Here is an 18,585-nt window from a genome sequence, read left to right on the forward strand (position 1 = left end):
ATTTTTCTATACCATAATAAGAAAATCAAAGTAATTTCATCGTTGCTTGTGGCACTCAGTGCAAAAGCAGGTGATCTGCTGTGCTGCCATCCTGTGTCATGTTTGTCTAACCATCCAGGGATTTTCTTCTCTGGGAGCAGGATCATCCTTCCTCAGAGAACCACGTGGAATGAATCCAGACCCACAAACCACATTTTCTAGATTGTGGTTATGTTGGGATATAAAAGGAAATTACAAAATTCAAAGGAAGCTAAAGAAAGTCCTCTGCAAGCTGTTCTCTTGGGATGTACAGTTCCTCTAAAGTATTTTTAGTAGCAGAAGGGTATTTAAGGACCTAGATTAATACCAGGATGTATTATATATCAGCTAAGGCTTGGATAATTATTCATAGCTTTAACAGGTGGACTTCTTTTTTTCTATTGTGGGGGGTGTCTTTGAATTTGTCATTTCCAAAACATTTAATCTGTAAGTCAACTGACAGTTTCCAGACAACATTTGCTGGATTCCTGATACCTTTAGATTTGACTAGAACTTTTCCCCAAAGGAAATATCAACTGTTTGGGGTTTGAATTATTTTTTAGGACTAAGATTTTTCTGCATTTTGTGTTTGCATTTTAATTTTTGTTTTTTCTCCAGAAAATTTTCTCCTTGGAAATACTTGTCCAGTTTGTGATTTGTGTTCCCCAAGTGCATTGGAGTTCTTGGTTTAACAGAAATTGGTCATAAACTTGGAACTCTGAATGTCTCTGAAAACTCATCTGTGAGGCATAAAAGTAACTTGGTGCAGTTCTCTGCTTTCTCATTGCTACATGCTTGAGATCATGCACGTGATGCAAGTGTTAAAATAACTGTATGGTTTTCATAAAGAATGAAAAGTGAAGCAAGAGAAAACTTCAAATTTAGGATAAAGTGATTTAGGGTAAAGGGCAGCTACAGTTTCAAAGATGCCCCCACCCCTCCAAACAAAAAAACAAAGCAGCCAAAAAAAAAACAAAACCAAAAAAAACCAAGCAAACCCACCTGAAAAAAGGAGTTGTTGATCAAGTGTCACATCAAATCCCATGACAGCATTCACAGAGGAGAGCAGCACTGTGTTAGAGTGGACAAAGCACTGATAATTGGATTGTTATGGAGACAGAGCTACCTACATCACTCAATGTCATCTGAACAGATAGTTCCCATTAGGTGCTTACATGGATCTCACTGGTTGAGTTTTGCAGTATTGAAATGCCTTAAAAACTGAGATCTCAAACCCACTTATGGGCTTTTGAAAATGTCACCCTTTTTTTCTTTTGGAGAAATTAATTTTTCCCTAATTCCCAAGATATACAGGAGTCAGGAAAAAAAAAAAAAGAAGGAAAATAAGTAATTTAGTAGGAAGTCTGTTTTTATTTTACTGCATATAGTTTAATTGAGGGGATGGTCATTCAAATATACTTAGATCATAAACATGAGAATTAAGTGATTAAAGGATATTATGTCATTAAGAAAAACAGTCAGAAAAAAGAACTATAGGAAGGATAACAGAAGATAGAGGGTGGGGAAGCTTAGGAAAAATCTTTTTATTACCAAAAACAGTCTTAGTTTTTAAATGTCATCAGTCTTGCTTTCTGTTTCTTGTCCGGTGATCCTTTCAATCCTTTCATGCATGGGTGGAGGTGGGTGGGGATGGGTGTGTTTGAATATTCAACAGGAACAGCTGCGGGATGACCCGGAGAGATGGCCCCATTAGCTGTACGTGCTCTTCCTTGCCTGAGCCTTGAGTCTTAACAATAAGCAGACAGAATTCCAGAGTTTTTCAGGACTTGTTTACACAAAGCCCTTCGCTGGAATCTAGCATTGTCTCTCTTTTCATATATAAAGCATACAGGGGAAAAAAACCCATAGAAAAATATATTTTCAAAGAATGTAAGACCCTGCATGTTATAATAATAAAATTTTATCCTTTGGGGGCATTAAAACAAGACTCAAATAAAATCTTAAAGATCCTAATGGAATATATTTTTCCCTCAAATTCAAATGCAGCCCTGTTTTCCATATTTTGGAGACTTTTTCTTTTGTGTTTTCTTCAGCCAAATGACACGTGGCAGCCAAAGTTTCCTGTAGGTCCCTGTTAAATGGCAGCACTGGTTTCTAGAGGGGGTTCCTTTTCCTTACCCTGTTTTTAGTGCCAGGGCTTGCACAGTGAGTACTGTGAGCTCGGTGCAGGCATCTGTGGGTGCTTTGTACACCGCCCTTCTGAGAGCTGCAAGGGATGCAGCCAAGATCTGCCCCATGGCCAGGCTTATGGGGCTGTTCTTTTTTTCATTTGAGTCCCCTTGGTTGTTGTTTCATCTGTCAGCAGTTTTCAATATATACTGCTCCAGCCTTTGTGAAGATTCCATGTCTGCATTTCTCTGAAAAAATGTAAAGGTCTCCCTTCTATCCTCTCAAGTTAAAAATGAATCACCAATGTCCTACCTTTACCTTTCCCTCCAGGCATGCTATTTGAAGAGAAAACTTGATTTATTTTTTTCCCTTGGGTGACAGTTTAGACATGTCACCTGCTGCCTTTTTGAAAGTGTTTCTGATCTCTCTCAGCGGCATGTGTGTGAGTGGTAGATTTTCTCCCCCAGATATAGTCATTCCCAGGTCTCAGCCAGCTGCACTGCATCTCTCTGGCCATGAACTGGAGACAGGCAGGGGTGGGCACTCTGCAGCAGGGGCTTCACTCAGTGCTGCCTCTGAAGCAACCCAGGAGTTCACTGGAAAAACTTGAATGAGCAGCAGTCCCTCCTCCTTGATTACACTAAGTTACTCCTGTTTCCTCTAGAATGGTAGAAAAAGAGAAAGTTGCTGCACCTAAGTTCAACATTCTGTGATATAGTTGAATTTCTGTTTGTTTTGTTTTTTTTTTAGCCCTTCCAAATATATTCTCTCTTTAATTTAATTGCAAGATTAAAATCAAACCTTGGAAATTAACACAATTAAATACAGTTCTTAAGGGATTTTATAATTATGTCCTATAAATTGTTTATAACTTAGTTATACACAAAAGTCGGGAAGATTTGCATTATTTTGCTTATTTAGATATTTCTCTAGCTTTGGGCTGAAGGAAAGAAAATGACAAGGATATGAGTAACAGGAATTACCCTCAAAAGATCTGAACAGGTTTGGGTAAATAGAAACAGGGTAAGACAGCTTCATCAAGCACAGGTCTGATAGGTAATTGGGAAATTCTTCAGGTACTAACCAAAAAAAAGTAAATCTTCTGAAAATGATTATCAGCATTTAAATAATTTTCAGCTGGCCACTACAAAGCAGGTCCTTCACGTTAAGCATATTGGATCTAAATGTACTTGCTTTCTTCCTTTCGCTGTATTAAATTTGCTCTGGACCTGAAGAAAGGGTTGATGTAGGACTTGTTAGTAAAATCAAGATCTCTAGCGTTTCCAAGTGTCAGAGTTGTCCCCAAGTACACATAGCTGTACTCCCATGTACTCATTTGTTCTTGTTTCTCTTTCCAGGAGCTTGAGTTGCCAAAGGATTACCCTGCATAAAAATCTGTTTTTCTCTTTTGTTTGCAACTCTGTTGTAACAATAATTTCACTGACAGCCGTTGCCAACAACCAGGAATTGGTTGCAACGAACCCAGTAAGTGGGAGCGTGTTTGGCAGCGCTGTGTGTTGGTGGGTGCGTGGCTCGAGTGCTGCAGCAGAGGTGGGAGTGCAGAGTGATGAAATGCTGTGTACAGCGTGGGACACAGCACAGCAGATGTCTCACACTGCCTGGGACACTGCACTTGCCAGGCTGTGAAATAGGAAAAGTGAGACTGAGCTTACTTGAACGCCTTCTTCCAGCTCCACAGAATGGCTTTTGCCCCCAAACAACTGCAGGAAAGCCTAATCTGGATGGTGTCAGGGAGGCTGACAGCTGAATTCACCAAGGAAGGGCAGGAAAAAAGGTTTTGCGAGGTGTTTTGGATCTGTCTTCTAGTTTCTTACAGCTTTAACTTGGCCATCTTCAGTTAAAATAAGAATAAATTATTTTTGCAACACAATATTCTAGAGATTAAGTACATAAAAAAATCCCTAGCTCTGGCTTTATTGTTATTTAGACATGGAAGATAAATCTTAATTCTGTAGAAGTTTGCTTAAAAACTCCAGAAGCTGAATCGAATCGAGTAAAAAGATAATTTCCTTTTCTCCTTTAGAAGCAATCATCAATGTGCTGGAAAACATACCTGAGATAGCTGCTAATAATCTTCATCATCAAGTGAGTTAGGTAGCAGAAAATGGTAAAACAATATTGGGTTTTAAGCCAAGTGGCAGAAATGGAACAATCAAAAAGGCAGCAATATTGGAAGGAGGGAAAAAAAGATTTAATGTGATCAAATCTGCAAGTTAGTTGTTGCTTCTTGTTCACAGCCTCACATTTTAGACTTCCCAATAAATTACATTGTAGCATTTGAACTGTAGAATATATTTTGAATGAAGCTAAATACAAACAAATTCCTGGCTCCTCCAGAACCTGCTGCAAGCTCTTGGTCCCTAGGGTGCAGTTCTGAGAAGGTCAAAACTGGAAGTATTATAAGCATTTTAAAAACATGAGTTATTCTCTGAGGTAGTTCTGTGTTGTGATGGGGAAAACTGAGAGGGGATTACCCACATCAAAGTACATTTCTTGTGGGGTTACTATTAGATAATTTAAGAATTTGGAGTGGTTAAATGTGGCAAGGTTTGCAATAATGCAAAATATCATAACAGCATTCTGTCACACTGGAGGATCTCAGGATCCTCGTGTTTGAATAATAAAAAATCCAGACTCAGTTATTAGTTTTATGTCACCATAAAGTAGGGGATTGTAATATCATGAAAATTCTATTTTAAAAAGTAAATAAATGTGCAATTATAGTGGAAAACAGAATAACCATTATTTCGAGTGGTGTTTTGTTCCACTTTGCAAATACAGCTCTGAGATTTCTGTAAATTAAAAATTTATGTTATACTCTGCTTTTTTTTTTTTTTTTTCCTGTAGGTTAGTTGCAAAGTGTCACAGTTCATCTACCTGTACCTGATGGGTTGCAACTATTTTTGGATGCTGTGTGAAGGCATTTACCTGCACACACTGATTGTGGTGGCTGTTTTTGCTGAGAAGCAGCACTTGATGTGGTATTACCTTCTTGGCTGGGGTATGTGATTTCACCTTGTGTATTTTCAGGTCGATGCAGCCTCTTCCTCCTTCGAACATCCATACCTTTGCCTTTCTGAGCTGTAGCTTTGGGTGACCATGGCACACCCCAGTTCTTTGTCTGTAGTGTTTTAACAAGCTTAGAAATATTAATGTAGGAAGTTGTGTGTACCTCTGCCGACAGGGAGATTATGCATCTCTGGAGTCAGGAAGTGATTCCTCCTTTGTATAGAATAAATAGTCTCTTATTATAAAAAAGACCTTAAAGAAGTAATTATTCATTGTTCCTCACCTCAGAGATGTTTATTCAGGAATGAATGTTTGTTTTCAGAGAAGTCTCGCCGTGCTGAGGGTGGAGGCTCAGAAGTGAGTTAGAGATGGCCGAGGATTTATTGTTCCAGCACTTCCATTTGACCTGTATTGTTCACTAAGCAAACACAGAATGGCTGTAACTGAAGAGCTCAAGTAGTATCGGTATCAAAACCAACAAGCCAAGCCTGCTGACTTCAGATAATGCACAAGGGCTTATTCACAAAGTGAAAGGGAAGGCTCTGGCAGCCTCCCTGCATTGGCACACTCAGCTCAGTGTGACTCGGTACCTGGGTCACTGTCCCACTGCAGGCACAGCTGAGGCGTGGCTGGAAGGTCACAGGTGCTCAGCAGCTCCTGAAGGTCAGGCAGCACCAGAGTGTCAAGGGCCCCAGATGACTAATTTGCTTATTCTTTTTAATTGGCTTGATTTCCTGAGTCTAATTTTAAAGTTGTTTATTCTAAACACAGCAAGGTGTTGATGCTTTCTCCTCATACCAGTGAGAACATGCTCACCACTGGTCACACTGTGAAAGCTGTGCTCGTGCAAGCAATCACCATTTTTTTATTACCTTCCTATTTGCTGTTACTGCAGATGGCAGCCTGAACAGCATCTGTGTTAATGAAGATCACTTGTGATGTTCTAAAAAGTGAAAAGTTGCTTTGCCTTTCCTGTGTCTTGCTGTGGACTTCTTGGCAAGTCAGTGAGAATAACGTTTCATACAGCCCTCAGAAAGAAATCTAAGAAAAGAAATTTTAAATTGTTTTGTGTTAGTTTATTTTCTCTGCAGGTATATAGTTTGGGTGAGGTGAAAATACAGAAGATTCCTGCAGGACTAATGAAGAAAATACTGGCTTTTTCTCCACAGGTTTTCCACTGATCCCTGCCTGCATACATGCTGTTGCAAGAAGCTTATATTATAATGACAAGTAAGTAGCTTCAGCTTGCTTTACAAAACTTTTTTATTTTCTTTACGATAAAAAAAAAAATCAAAGCTAATAAATGCCTTGGGTTTTTTTTTTTTAATTTTCCTGTTTGTTTTCTTCAGTTGTTGGATCAGCTCTGATACTCATCTGCTTTACATCATCCATGGCCCTATTTGTGCTGCTCTCTTGGTAAGCATTTTTCAAATAGTATTTTTTCTTGGGTTTTTTTTTTTCTGGCTGCTCTTGATGAGCTTACAAAGGTAAGAGCCTTAAGCTAACATTTAGAGGTCACTGTCCCTTGTGAGTCTGCTGCTTAACCCAGCAGGTGCCTCAGACACACAAAGTACAAGAAGTCTTGGCCTTATTAAGGATCTGTGCCTCCGGTCCTTTGAGAAACTCAGGATGTGCAGTGTTGATTATCATTCCACTTAAATCCTAGCAACAAGGAAGGACTAAACCTTACATGGAGTACTGAAGGAGAGTTTAAAATCCTTCCTTTAGCTGAGAATATCACTCATGCCCTGACTAATTGCCAGGTGGGCCCTGCTAGAAGCCTCACTGTGTCACTGTGCTGTGGCCAAGCAGCCACCAGAATGTCTGAGGTTCAGGGAGGGGGGGTCTGGATGCCAGGACTGACTGTGGGTGGGAATATGGGATGGAGAGAAATCACAGCAGGTGACTGTGAGAGAACCAGGGCAAATGGTTCTGCCAGTACCTGTGACTACCCCTGTTATGATACTAATTTAGCCCTGTCTGCTTTGGCCACTGGGGTATTGCAGCTCTTCTGTTTCTGGAGTGCCCATGAAATCTTAGAGCACAGTGTTCTATCTGACACCCCAAGTCAGTGCCAGCTCTATTCAGTGTTCACTACTAAATGAAACTCTAGATGAGTAACTGGGAACATTACTGCATAAAAATCAATCTTGTATGTCAGTTGCACTAGGACTGGATTTACCCTATGAAATTAAGGCAGTAGATTGTTGCTAAATAGGAATAGGTGTGCACTTAAACTACTATCTACATAATGAACATAATTAGCATAGAGGTATTCCATATGTGATTAGCCCCTGACTGTGTATGCCATTCATTTGTTTTATTGTAGCAGAAACCTCGTGCTGATCTGGCCAAATTACTGGGTCTGTGGCTGCTGACTTTCCTCCCTGCTTTTCAGGTCACAAAAGGCAGTTGATTAGGAATAAAAACGTTTAAGGAAATTTCTTCCTAACTTTATGGAAATTATTTCTGTTTATTCTTCTGTTAAGTTGGAGGTCATTATGTGTATAGGGAATTCTCTCAGAAGACCATTGTATAAATCCTGGGATTCTCGTGACTCCCTTTTTCATTCACAGTGCAATTAACTAGTGAACTTAAATTTTGAAGACTGTGATGATACCATGACACACACCTGAGCCCCTCTGTGTGGGCAGCCAGAGCAATACCCATGAAGTTATGGAGAGCTGTGACCCTTGGGGTGTGAATTATTGCTGGTAATCTCTTGTCCTGTCAGACAGGTCTGCTGTATCTGTTCATATTTGGATCTGCTGTGCTCTTATCTGTAAACTTAAACCCAGTTGTAAATCCTTTCAGTTTTGATTCTCTCTGCTTTACACAGAAGATGAAACCCTGTTTTCACAGAAAAGCATTGGGGTTTTTCTGGTGGGTTGTTGTTTCCATTGTTCTGGTGTCTCTTCACAGATATGTCACTTAAGTAAAGCTCTTTCAAGCTGAGTGATATTTTTTATTAGAATTTGCTTTAAATAGCAATGTAAAAATTTGTGTAAAAGCTATGAGACTGTGCTGTCTTCTATGAAGTGGCCTCATTTTAGGATGTAAGGTCATTTTTTTCTCCTCTAAGCAGTGGCCTCCACAAGATCACACTGAAAGTGGCCAGATGCCTGTGGGATTTGAATGCTCTGGATCTGTCCAAATGACCAAGTCTTGCTTCTATTCAAGGCCCCATTGGGAATGTTCTTTGATTTTACTGGAGGCATAATAATCATCTCTGTGGGGTTGGTCTGGGCAGGGTCTTTGTCCATCCTCTTGGCAATTTACAACTTTGTTCACCTGATATTCCTGTATTTCTCATTACCCAACTAAAAGTGTTTCTCTTGTATTTTTCTTGCCTCAGTACAATGAGTAAATTTATTTGAAAATCGTGCAGGAATAACAGATTAAACTGTACATATTGCCTGTGATGTGAAAGTACTTTAAAGGAGTTGCTTTCCTTTCCAGAAGCAAAAAAAAAAAAAAAAAAGATTTTTTTTTTTTTCAATTCAGAAAAGACAAGGCAGGGCTAAGGATGTTAGATTAAATGCATGTGTTTAGGCTTTGTGAACAGAACTCTCATTTGCTTTAGCAGCTTGCTTGCCAGATACAATTTCCACACTTTACTAAGCATGACCTGCTTTAGTAGACATTTAAGCACCAACATTAAACTGCAAATTAGATAATGAGGGGGAAGACACTGTTTCTATTTGCAGGAGCAGATCTCAAAGAACGTGAAGGGGACTGTCAAGTGGGTGCCAGGGAGAATTGGCACAAACCAATGGGAATTTAACTCTTGTACACTACTGAAAATCCTACAATTACATAAAGTTAAAAACAACGCTGCTTTTATGGTCCCTGTTGTTACGTAACTGTGGTCAGTTCTTCTGCCAAAGAAACAGGAGCAGACACAGGTTGCACTTTGATTGGAATTGTCTTCAACTGACCATTAAATTACAGCTGTCTGCCTAAGCAATCACAATTAAAGAAACAGAGGGGGAATGAGACAGTAGAGGGTGATGTTAGTTTGCATGCTAGACAAATATTGATCAAAATTGAGGGGGGAAGGGAAAAGGGATTGGCTTGCACTTCCGTGAAAGCAGTAGTGATTTCCATGTAGACTTCAGATGTGCCAGTGCTCTTCTAGCTTTGTTTGTTTGGATGCCACTAGGTTATCTGGCTATGCCATTGTGTATATAAATATTGTCACAGGGATATTCCTTTCTCCATGTAATAATGTTATGTATTGGTGTTGCAGTCTGACAGACCATTACAGATGCAAGTTCTGAGTGAAGGTGTGCTAGAAGGAAGTTCAGGTGCTCCCCACTTTGTCTTTTGTCTCCTTGTGTTTATTGACTTTGAGCTGAACTCGGTGCCAGGCTTAGGAGTTTAGAGGTTGAATGCTCAGGTGTGTCCAAGCAGGCTAAGATATGGAGCTGAGCAGCTGCATTAAAAGCCAGGCAGTGGGTACCAACTCATATCTAAAAATGTCTGAGTGCCTCAAGTGAGAATGGTCTGTTTATATCATCCTAAGGAAGAATTGAAACAGAATTTAAACCTACAACAATTACTATACTTACCTAGTGCAGATTCAGTATGGAGAAAAGTAGAAATATCGCGGATGTGAGGAGAGTTTAATTCAAAAACAGGAGCCCCTATTGACTTAGGAACTCAGCTTCAGTTCACTGCCATTCTCAAGCCAGAACCTAAATGCTCCTGAGTTTCCAGTATAGGCACCAACACTTTTTTTTTTTTTTTTTTTTTTTTTTTTTTTTTTTTGTCTAGGATTGCCTTCTCTGCCTTTGTTTCTATTTTTGCTCAGTTGCCCTGTTCAATTTTCAGGTCACTGTGGGGCTGTTGCTATATCACTCTGTGTTCATTGTGCAGATAGCACAACAGAGTTCCTTTGGGCTTTTCCAAACCATCACAGTCAGTTTGATGAAAATGTGCATGCAAGGAGTTCCACTGCCCTACTTTTGCTTAAATGTAAAAATCTACTCAGCACCTTACTTAAAACCGGGACCTGTTTTCATCACTTTAATTAAAAATTCAGCTCATCCCAATCTCGCTCTTATTTTCTGACAGAAGAGATATTCATCAAAAATTGGTGCTACATACTTGTACTGACACTCATCCTGTTCTACTCAGCTCTGCCTTCTGCTTTGCTTCCTCCAGCTTTCTCTTTGCCCTTTTTTCTATTTACAAACTCTTTACATGCTTAATTTTCTGCATTTTAGTTTTGGTGGGTGAAACAAATAGTAAAACTCTGTGCATATTGTAAAAGGACCAGTTCATTGGGTGCTGCTATTTATGCCTGGCTGCTGCAACTTTCATCTTCAGTTAGCACTTAAGGACAGTTTTATAGGAATTGGCCATGCTACCAAAACATGAGAGGATAGAAAACTCAGTGTTTGAGACATGTTCATGTTGAACAAGCAGATTTGAGAAGGATTAAATTTAGAAATAGAGGAAGGACTTATTGTCTGCGCAAAATGTAGGAAGTTGGATAGGGATTGTGGGCTACATAAAATCTAAATAAATCCCTTGAGAAAGAATCAGAAGACCTTGGCTGTTTAAACAAAGCTTAAAGGTAGCTGGAGCTTCCAGGAGAACTTCATGCAGTAGTTTCCTATGTAAAACAGCTTCCTGTTAGCATGATTTAAATAGCATGTAAGTAGAATATAAATAACATCACATATCTGTAAAGGGCCATGTTGCTGTAATAGCACACAGCTATTTATTCTGAAAGCCTGAAGTGACAGAAGGAATTCTGCCAGGGCTGTGGAGACAGAATGACACCCATGGTCTGAAATGCTTCCCCTGCTTGCACCTGTGCTACAGCAAGACAGAGCCTCCTCCTAGACCAGGAATTCTGAGGTGTTTTTGAAGGGATTTGTCTGTCTGCCAGCTTCTTTTCCTACCCCCCTTTTGTCTCTAGTTGTTGGCAAGGGCAGACAATCCCCTGGAAGCAGAGATAGGAGCAGAGCCTGTGTCTGTCCCTTCTGTGGCAGCTCCCCAGAGCTCCTCTGTCATGTCTCTGTGCATGGAGCTCCCATGGTCTCATCTGCCTGCAGCTTCCACCAGGGGCTGCACAGGAGATGAGGGTGGGGTGGGATCATCCCTAGGGCTGCTCTTGCTCTGGTTCCTCATCCCTGGGAGTGTGTGTGTGTCCATACACATACCTGCGTGAGTCTATCAGTTTTGTTCTTGCTCACAATGGCAGTCTCAGATTTTTTTTCCTGGTCAAACTGAAGGAGCACAGATTGACCATTTCTAACCAATAAAAAATCTTAGTAACTATGGAAATAAACACGTTCAATAGCGCAAGGGAGTGACATAAAGCATCATCTCAGTGCTGGCCCCATTGGCAGCTCTGCTGAAAGAATACAAGATCCAACTGTTGGCCAAATCCGCTGTTTGTCTAGAAGAATATACAGTTCCTTGTAGCAGCATTTTTTAATTATTCTTTTCTTCTCTATAAGTTTACCAAATTCATGTTTGAAAAATTAAAAGTAGCTTTTTGAGGAACCATATTTAAATACAAGGAGGGAAAAGCATCATCCTCTCTCTTGACCAACTTGAAAATAATCAATCCTTCACCCATGCACTGTTACTGGCAGCAGAGAGAAAGGTGTGTGGCTTGTTACCACTTTGCTTAGAGAGTTCAAGGAATGGGTGTGGATACTTGGAAGTTACAGCCACATCTGTTACTTAAAGGCGTTTTCAAAGATGTTTATCTGATATCTCTTGTATAATCAAAGTGTGATTGTACAAGCAGTGTGAATTTTTGTTGTCTGGTTTCCAGTCTCACAAATCAGTGTGTGGAATTATTTTTCAGACCTCTTTCTGAGTGTCATTTCCTTTTCTGACAGGTGAACCTTTTCTTCCTGCTGAACATCGTTCGCGTTCTCATAACCAAGCTGAAAGACACCCACAAGGCTGAGTCCAACCTGTACATGAAAGCAGTGAGAGCCACCCTGATCCTTGTCCCTCTGCTTGGCATCGAGTTTGTGCTGTTCCCATGGCGACCCGAGGGCCAGATTGCTGAGGAGGTGTACGACTACGTGATGCACATCCTCATGCACTACCAGGTGGGAAGCAGCACGCAGCCCTGGCTCACCTGAGCTCACAGCAGTTGGCATGGCAATCAAATAGAAGAGAAATGGTCGTATTATTGCAGTTTTTAAAGATCTTCATCCAGTAGTCTTTGATTTCTCAATGTGCTGGATCTTCATTTACTCACCTTCCAATTTTCAAAGGAAAGAAACATCATGGCAGAAAGCTGGCCCTGTATTTTTAGTGGTCTATTTTTATAAATAGTTCATCATGTTTAAATTTGTCCTGCATTCTCTGTGATATCTATATCTGAATTTTATCAGAAACCTTTAATTACCTCACACCTGAAGTAGCCTATATGCCTATGAATAAAAGCAGAATCTTTGGTTTTATTTTACAGGGTCTACTGGTGGCTACAATTTTCTGCTTCTTCAATGGCGAGGTAGAGTAACAACTTTTACTATATCTATAATAATTTTTCTTTTTTGTCTGTTTTTGTTTCAGCAATTAAGGAGGTGATAATTTTTTTTTAATTTTATGTCTAAATTTGTCTAAATTAAAAGAAGAAAGCAAAGTATCAGGATGCCAAGAGCAGAGCTTGGAAAGGACTATGCCGTCATTCATGGCACCATTAAGTGTGTTAGGACGGATTCTTAGGTGCTGAGCTATACACATTCATCTTGATTAAGAAATTGAAGGGAGTTGTCACTTTGTTATGAAGTCCAGATAAATATCATATAAAGTCCAGATAAATATCAGAACACTGAAAAGCAGTTCAGCATCCAGAAGGTTTATTTGTCTGTGTTGGAAGCTGTACAGGATGTTATCCTGGAGACTCACTGCTTGGTCCTTCAGTAGCAGGATCAGACCACGCTGCACACACATTGCTGGGCTGGGGTGTGGCTGTACCCCGTGGCAGGGGGCTGGAATTAGATGGTCACTAAGGTCTCTTCCAACTCCTTCTATGAGTCTGGGATTGTTTCATGAGGCTCTCTGGGAAAATTTTAGGCTGAGATTTGGAAAAGTGTTTTTTAGCAGAAGCGAAAAAACCTTTCCAACAGTCAGGCATTAACAGCTTGGTGTACCTGGGGCATGAATTTGTGTGGGTCACAAGTACATGTGTAAGGTACCACGATCAGCCAGTTCCAAGGACAGACCTTATTCTGACACTAGAGGATTATTCCTGGTTTCAGCAATAGATAGTATTGATCCTTTTGAAGCTAACAAGCTTCGCTGTTATCTTGGCTAGGTCAAAGTTCCTGGAGTGCACAGGGTGACTTTCACCTAGAAACTCTTGCCTCAGGCTGTAGAGAGTACATTTCCACAGACTTAGTGTCAGAGATCAGAGCAGTAGGAAGGCTAAAAAAATATATCTAAAATTGTTAATGTTCATCTTGATTGCAAAAAAAAAACAAAAAAAAAACCCAGCAACCAACCCCAAAACAAAACTACCCCCACCAAAAAAGTAACTGGCAATTTGCCAACTCTTTTGGCAGAGGAATAAATTCAATGCTATACTTATTCCTATACGTCTGTTTGCTCATTTGTTCTACATTTAGTGTGGTTACAGTATAGGCTGTAAGCAGAAATTTGGGAGTAACCAGATGTTTTCCTAAGACTGAACCCTTAGGATTTTTTATCAGATGTTCTAAAATTGTGCCAGTGTGTTTCTATAGTGTTATTGGGCAGTAATTTTTACTCAAAGGTAAATATTTCATTAATGTTAGAATTCATTAGTGTACATTGCCCTTCCTTCTCTTCCCAAGTCCAAAGCTGACAGAATTGCAATTAAACTATCATGGTCTTTGAAGGTTTATTTGTGAGTCTTTGTTGTGTGTCCCCCCACCCAAATACCTCAGTCTCACTGGTGCTTTGCCAGGGAGCCAGAAGAGATGAAGATGGGCATTCTCTGGGTTCAGTGGTTCTGAGGCAGGGCCCTTGATCTGATTTCACCGTAGAGTAGATGCAGGTTCAAGTCCCTGCTCATACATTTACTTCAAAGCATGAAGATCATTAGGTGTTCTGGGTTGGATCTGACCACTTGCCCTCACTCTGCATTGACATTTCACACATTCTTTCCCTTCTACAGTGCAGAAAGCTCAGGATGCCTTCACAATGCCATAGTATAGTTCAGAATGCCTCCTAAAAACCGGTGTTTTGAAAAAATCAGTTTGTTCTGCTCCAGTGGAAAATTGAGGAGGGGTTGAAAGCCTGAAAATTTCTGCAGTTTTTATGAAACAGTATTGTCCACTGCTTGGTTCTGTCTTTATCCTTGTGCCTCTTCCAAGTCTGCTTTTAATTTTAAATTATGATTGATTTTGAAATCTATTCCAATATCTGTTAATATTTCATTGTTACAAACTCATATTTTTTAACATATCCTTTTCTGCTGTGTAAGAAAAACCAAACCTGAGTCATCCTCTAAATTCACCATGGGCTCATCAGGGGTAAAAGATGAGCTCTCCCACAACTCATACAAATGCTAATAAGTGAATCGCTGCTTGAATATCTACTGGCAGAATAATATTTAAAGGAGTATTTATTTTAACATTTATGAATCCAGGAGTTCAATTTTTAGACCATAAACCTTGACTTAGTTAAACATACAGGTCTGTATTTGCTCTCTAGAGAGTGGAAATTTATCCTCTTTAGACCACTTTTGGGTTCAGTGCTTCAGTGACCACTATATTTTTTAAAAATTATTTTCAGTACACCTTGCTCGAGAAAGGACTTAGTGCTTTATAAAGAACTGTATCAGTAAGGAAATGCAAGGGGAGAATGTAGGTAAGGAAAAATGTCAGCACAGAAAAAATGTCTTTCCTTTGTCTCCTAAAAGGTTCTGGCCCCAGCAAGTGGAGCTGCAGGCCGGAGTATTAGCAATTAAAAAAATGCTAAAAGTACTAATTTATTTCTAAGTCTTAACCTTTTGCTGTACATTTTAGTGTGTTCTGCACCAAATATCAGGAGCCAAATCCTGTTCAAGCAAAACACTTCTGGCGAAAAAGTGAAAGTGATCTGCTAGCATAGAACTTCAGTGAAGATGAATTAAGAAATGTAAGAAAAATAGCTGGTATGTGCTGCTGACTGCAGCCAAGGAACATCTCCAGTTTGCTGAGCAGAGCAGCCAGGCATGGCCTGTCAAATCCAGTTTCTACAGGCACTGCAGCTGCTGGTCACAGAGCTCCTCCAGACAGGGTGGATGTGCAAACCCTTCAGCTTGGATGCTCTGTCTGCTCATGGGCCAGCAGCCCACAGAGTAAGATGCTCAGATGCTCTCAACACGTCAGTTTGCCAGCTTCAGATGGCCCGGCGTGGCTTTTGGGGTCATACAGGCTGTGGTCAGAGGAGAAGCTCGTCCCAGATCTCTGATAAATCAGCAGGAAGATTCCTGTTGAAATTTTAATAGCAGGTGTTATAATGACCTACATGATCTGTGTAAGCCTTGTGGGGTTTGTTTGCTTTGTTTCCCTTCATTTCAGTGCTCCTCAGAAATGTTGCCATGAAGATCATAGTCTCAGGTTTGCAAGGTTATACAATCTGTTGTACAATAGATGAGATGGATGAGGCTGTGTTGTGGTTTGGTTTGTTGTTTTATTTTTTTTTTTTTCTCGTGGTTGGCTATTGAGCTGTTTAATTTGTCCGATATCCAACATCAAGCTACCAGAGTTATAGGGCTGACTGGAAGGAGTCCTTCCTGCAAACTCATCAAATCCAGCCTTTATTAAGTTACAAGGTGAGAAAGAAAGATTTTTCCAGCTGGAACCAGTATCTCTGTTAATGACTGAGAAATACAATTATATTATTACAATATTTTTCATCCAATGCTTTCCTTAACATCCTTTCTTGTAAAAAAGTTACAAATTTCTACCCCTTCTGAGCTGAATTTACAGCTCCATGCCACTGCTCAAAGCTGAGGAGAAAGTGGTCAAAGTTCTATTCTCACTTTGTGGGCAGACACACATATAGTTAAACAGACTGTAATTGATTTTTCCCATCTTTTTCTACAAATGATTGGAAGGTTAGAAAAGACTGAAAGACACTCACAATAGATGAAAGGATAGAAGACCCTACAAGAATAGACACACAGCAAGGCAGGGGTGCAGTCCTGATTCAGCAGTAATGGAGAGGCTTTGGGAAGAATGCCAGGAATACGTGGCTCAGTTGGAAAAGCAGGAGAGAGCGAGATGAGCACTGGGGCAGGCAGAGAGGAAATGCTCTTTGCCCATACAGGAAACCCTTTTTATAGCTCTCTGTCCTGGCATGGAGCAGCTGGACTGCTTTTCCCTGGCAATAGCCCCAAGACACTTGTCTTGCAGGGATGCTGGTGACTCTCAGGAGCTATGGAATCCTTTAGGTTCAGTTAATAAATGTTATTAACAAGCAAAAATAAAATGAATAATTGTTACTGAAGGAACCAGAAGTATGGAAGAGGAGTGGAGTGTGTAATTTGGCAAGCCTAGTTAATCTCCCAGCTCTGCCAAGAGACTTCTTTGACCTTGTTAAGCCATTTAGTTCCAGTTTGCTGGCATTTTCCCCACTTCAGCCTGTCTTGTCTAAAGTGAAAATTGCTCAATGTGTAATTTTTTGCATGTGTGTCTACGTTCAAACTCTGAGCTTATTGAAGTAACTGACTGTGAAAGGAGAACAAATAGCACATAGCTTAGTGATAAACACAGATTGATTGACTCCAAACTAAACTCCAAGCTTCCCTCTTGGAAAAGCTGGAATTTTGAATATGGTCCTTGTCTTGGCTTTATGATAGATTACAGGAGGTGGTTTCAAATTGTGCAAAGACTTAAGGTTCTGTATTGGCTCTATTCTAAGTTTCTATGCAATGCATATAATTTATCAAAAACTTCCCACGCTGAAACAAGAACTCAGCCTTTAGACTCTGAGGAAGTACAGAATTTTTATATGAAAAGCAATGAGATCTGAAACTCAAAATTATTAAGATAATTGATTTCTCAGTGTTTGAAGATTTGTGTTTAGATGTTTAGAGTGGGTTAGAAAGTTCTTGTGAACAGTAAGAGAGACTTCCTTTGCCCCAAAATGCTAATTTGATATGTTAGTTGGTTGATACTTCTTTCCTTACTGTCTAACATTTCCTTGGAAAGGATTTGAGAAATATTAAGTTCTCCTTTAAACAGAGGTTTCTGATACCAGACTGCAGGAAGTCCAAAAACTACATCCCTTTTCTTGCATTTATTTTTATTTTTCATTATTAAAGCCAGAGTAAAATTAGATAAAAGGAGCCATTGTGTGAGGGAAATGGAAAGCAAACATAAACCCTGAAGACATATGGAAAATCCTAAAAATATTTACCCATAATATAAACAATTAACTGGGGCAGTCCCTGTTTACTGATTAGCAGTTAGGACTGCTTTCTGTACAGTTTGGCTGAAAAGGAAATTAAATCTTCATGACCTGTAGGCAGTTATTTTAATGTAGAAAAATGTCTGAAAAAGCAACAGGAGCTATTACCATTGTTAGCATTCCCCACTTGGCATCTGCCCTGAAAGACTAATTCTGTGTGAATTTCATGAATGTGACACTTCCTCACTCCGCTCTGCACAGGTGTTTAACCATATTGGAGGGGAGGAAGGCCATGACAAACATCACATCCTTTCAGCAGAGACATGTAAACCAATGAGGCCTTCAGCTATTTTATCAGCTTTATTTTTAACTCTGGTAGAAATGGAGAGTTCAGGTGTTTGTCCTTCTAGTCATTTGCTTAAGGTATGGCCAAAATTGGGAAAGACCGACTTGTGCCAAAACCATAGCAAATGTAAATTATGGTTTGTTGAGAGTAAATGGATTTACAGATGCTGAGGATGTGGCCTTTTGAAAGTAAGGACGAACAGAAATTACCTTTTTCACCTCTGTTTCTTGTCTGTCGTACACTGGACTGCAGTTCACTGGGGAGGAAGCAGAAAATTGTGTGGCTGCTGTTCCTTCTGTAACCTGTGCTTTTTCTGAGCGGTTAGTGCACTACAATTGTAAAATGCCATTACTTCACACCAAATTTGCTGAAGAATAATGCTTACCTGCTGCTCCTCCCCTCTCAGCCCCCCAAATTACTAGGCTAGCGCATATATACGAGGCCTTGAGGAAAGGCGAGTCAGGAGATGGGCAAAGATACAAAAGAGGCTCCAGTTCCCCAAAGTGGTTCTCCAAGCTTGTTCAATCCATGAGATTAAACAAGAGGGGGAAAAGAGGGCCAGCAGGAAGGGTCATGGCCTTATCTAGGCTCTGGATGGGGAGGGCTTTCTGGCTCTCCGCCAACCCCATCAGAGCAGGAAGGAAGGGACCAGGCTTGTCTGATCCCAGTCATAGGGGTCCCTGGAAATGGGGAAAGCATAG

At 40.1% G+C, this 18,585-nt stretch overlaps 1 protein-coding gene across 4 annotated transcripts in view; it reads left to right on the forward strand.

The window, feature by feature from the left end:
• The window catches only part of CALCRL (calcitonin receptor like receptor), a 63,429-nt gene that overhangs the window by 40,580 nt on the left and 4,264 nt on the right, over positions 1-18,585 (forward strand). For all 4 annotated transcript variants that reach the window (XM_002192301.7, XM_030277887.4, XM_072931605.1 and 1 more), the window contains exons 7-12: positions 3,507-3,633; positions 5,017-5,170; positions 6,348-6,408; positions 6,528-6,594; positions 12,042-12,260; positions 12,626-12,667. In XM_002192301.7, coding sequence (XP_002192337.6) covers positions 3,507-3,633; positions 5,017-5,170; positions 6,348-6,408; positions 6,528-6,594; positions 12,042-12,260; positions 12,626-12,667 — 670 coding nt within the window. The remainder of the gene's footprint in view (positions 1-3,506; positions 3,634-5,016; positions 5,171-6,347; positions 6,409-6,527; positions 6,595-12,041; positions 12,261-12,625; positions 12,668-18,585) is intronic.

This window comes from Taeniopygia guttata, chromosome 7 (assembly GCF_048771995.1).
Source record: "Taeniopygia guttata chromosome 7, bTaeGut7.mat, whole genome shotgun sequence".
Taxonomy (NCBI): domain Eukaryota; kingdom Metazoa; phylum Chordata; class Aves; order Passeriformes; family Estrildidae; genus Taeniopygia; species Taeniopygia guttata.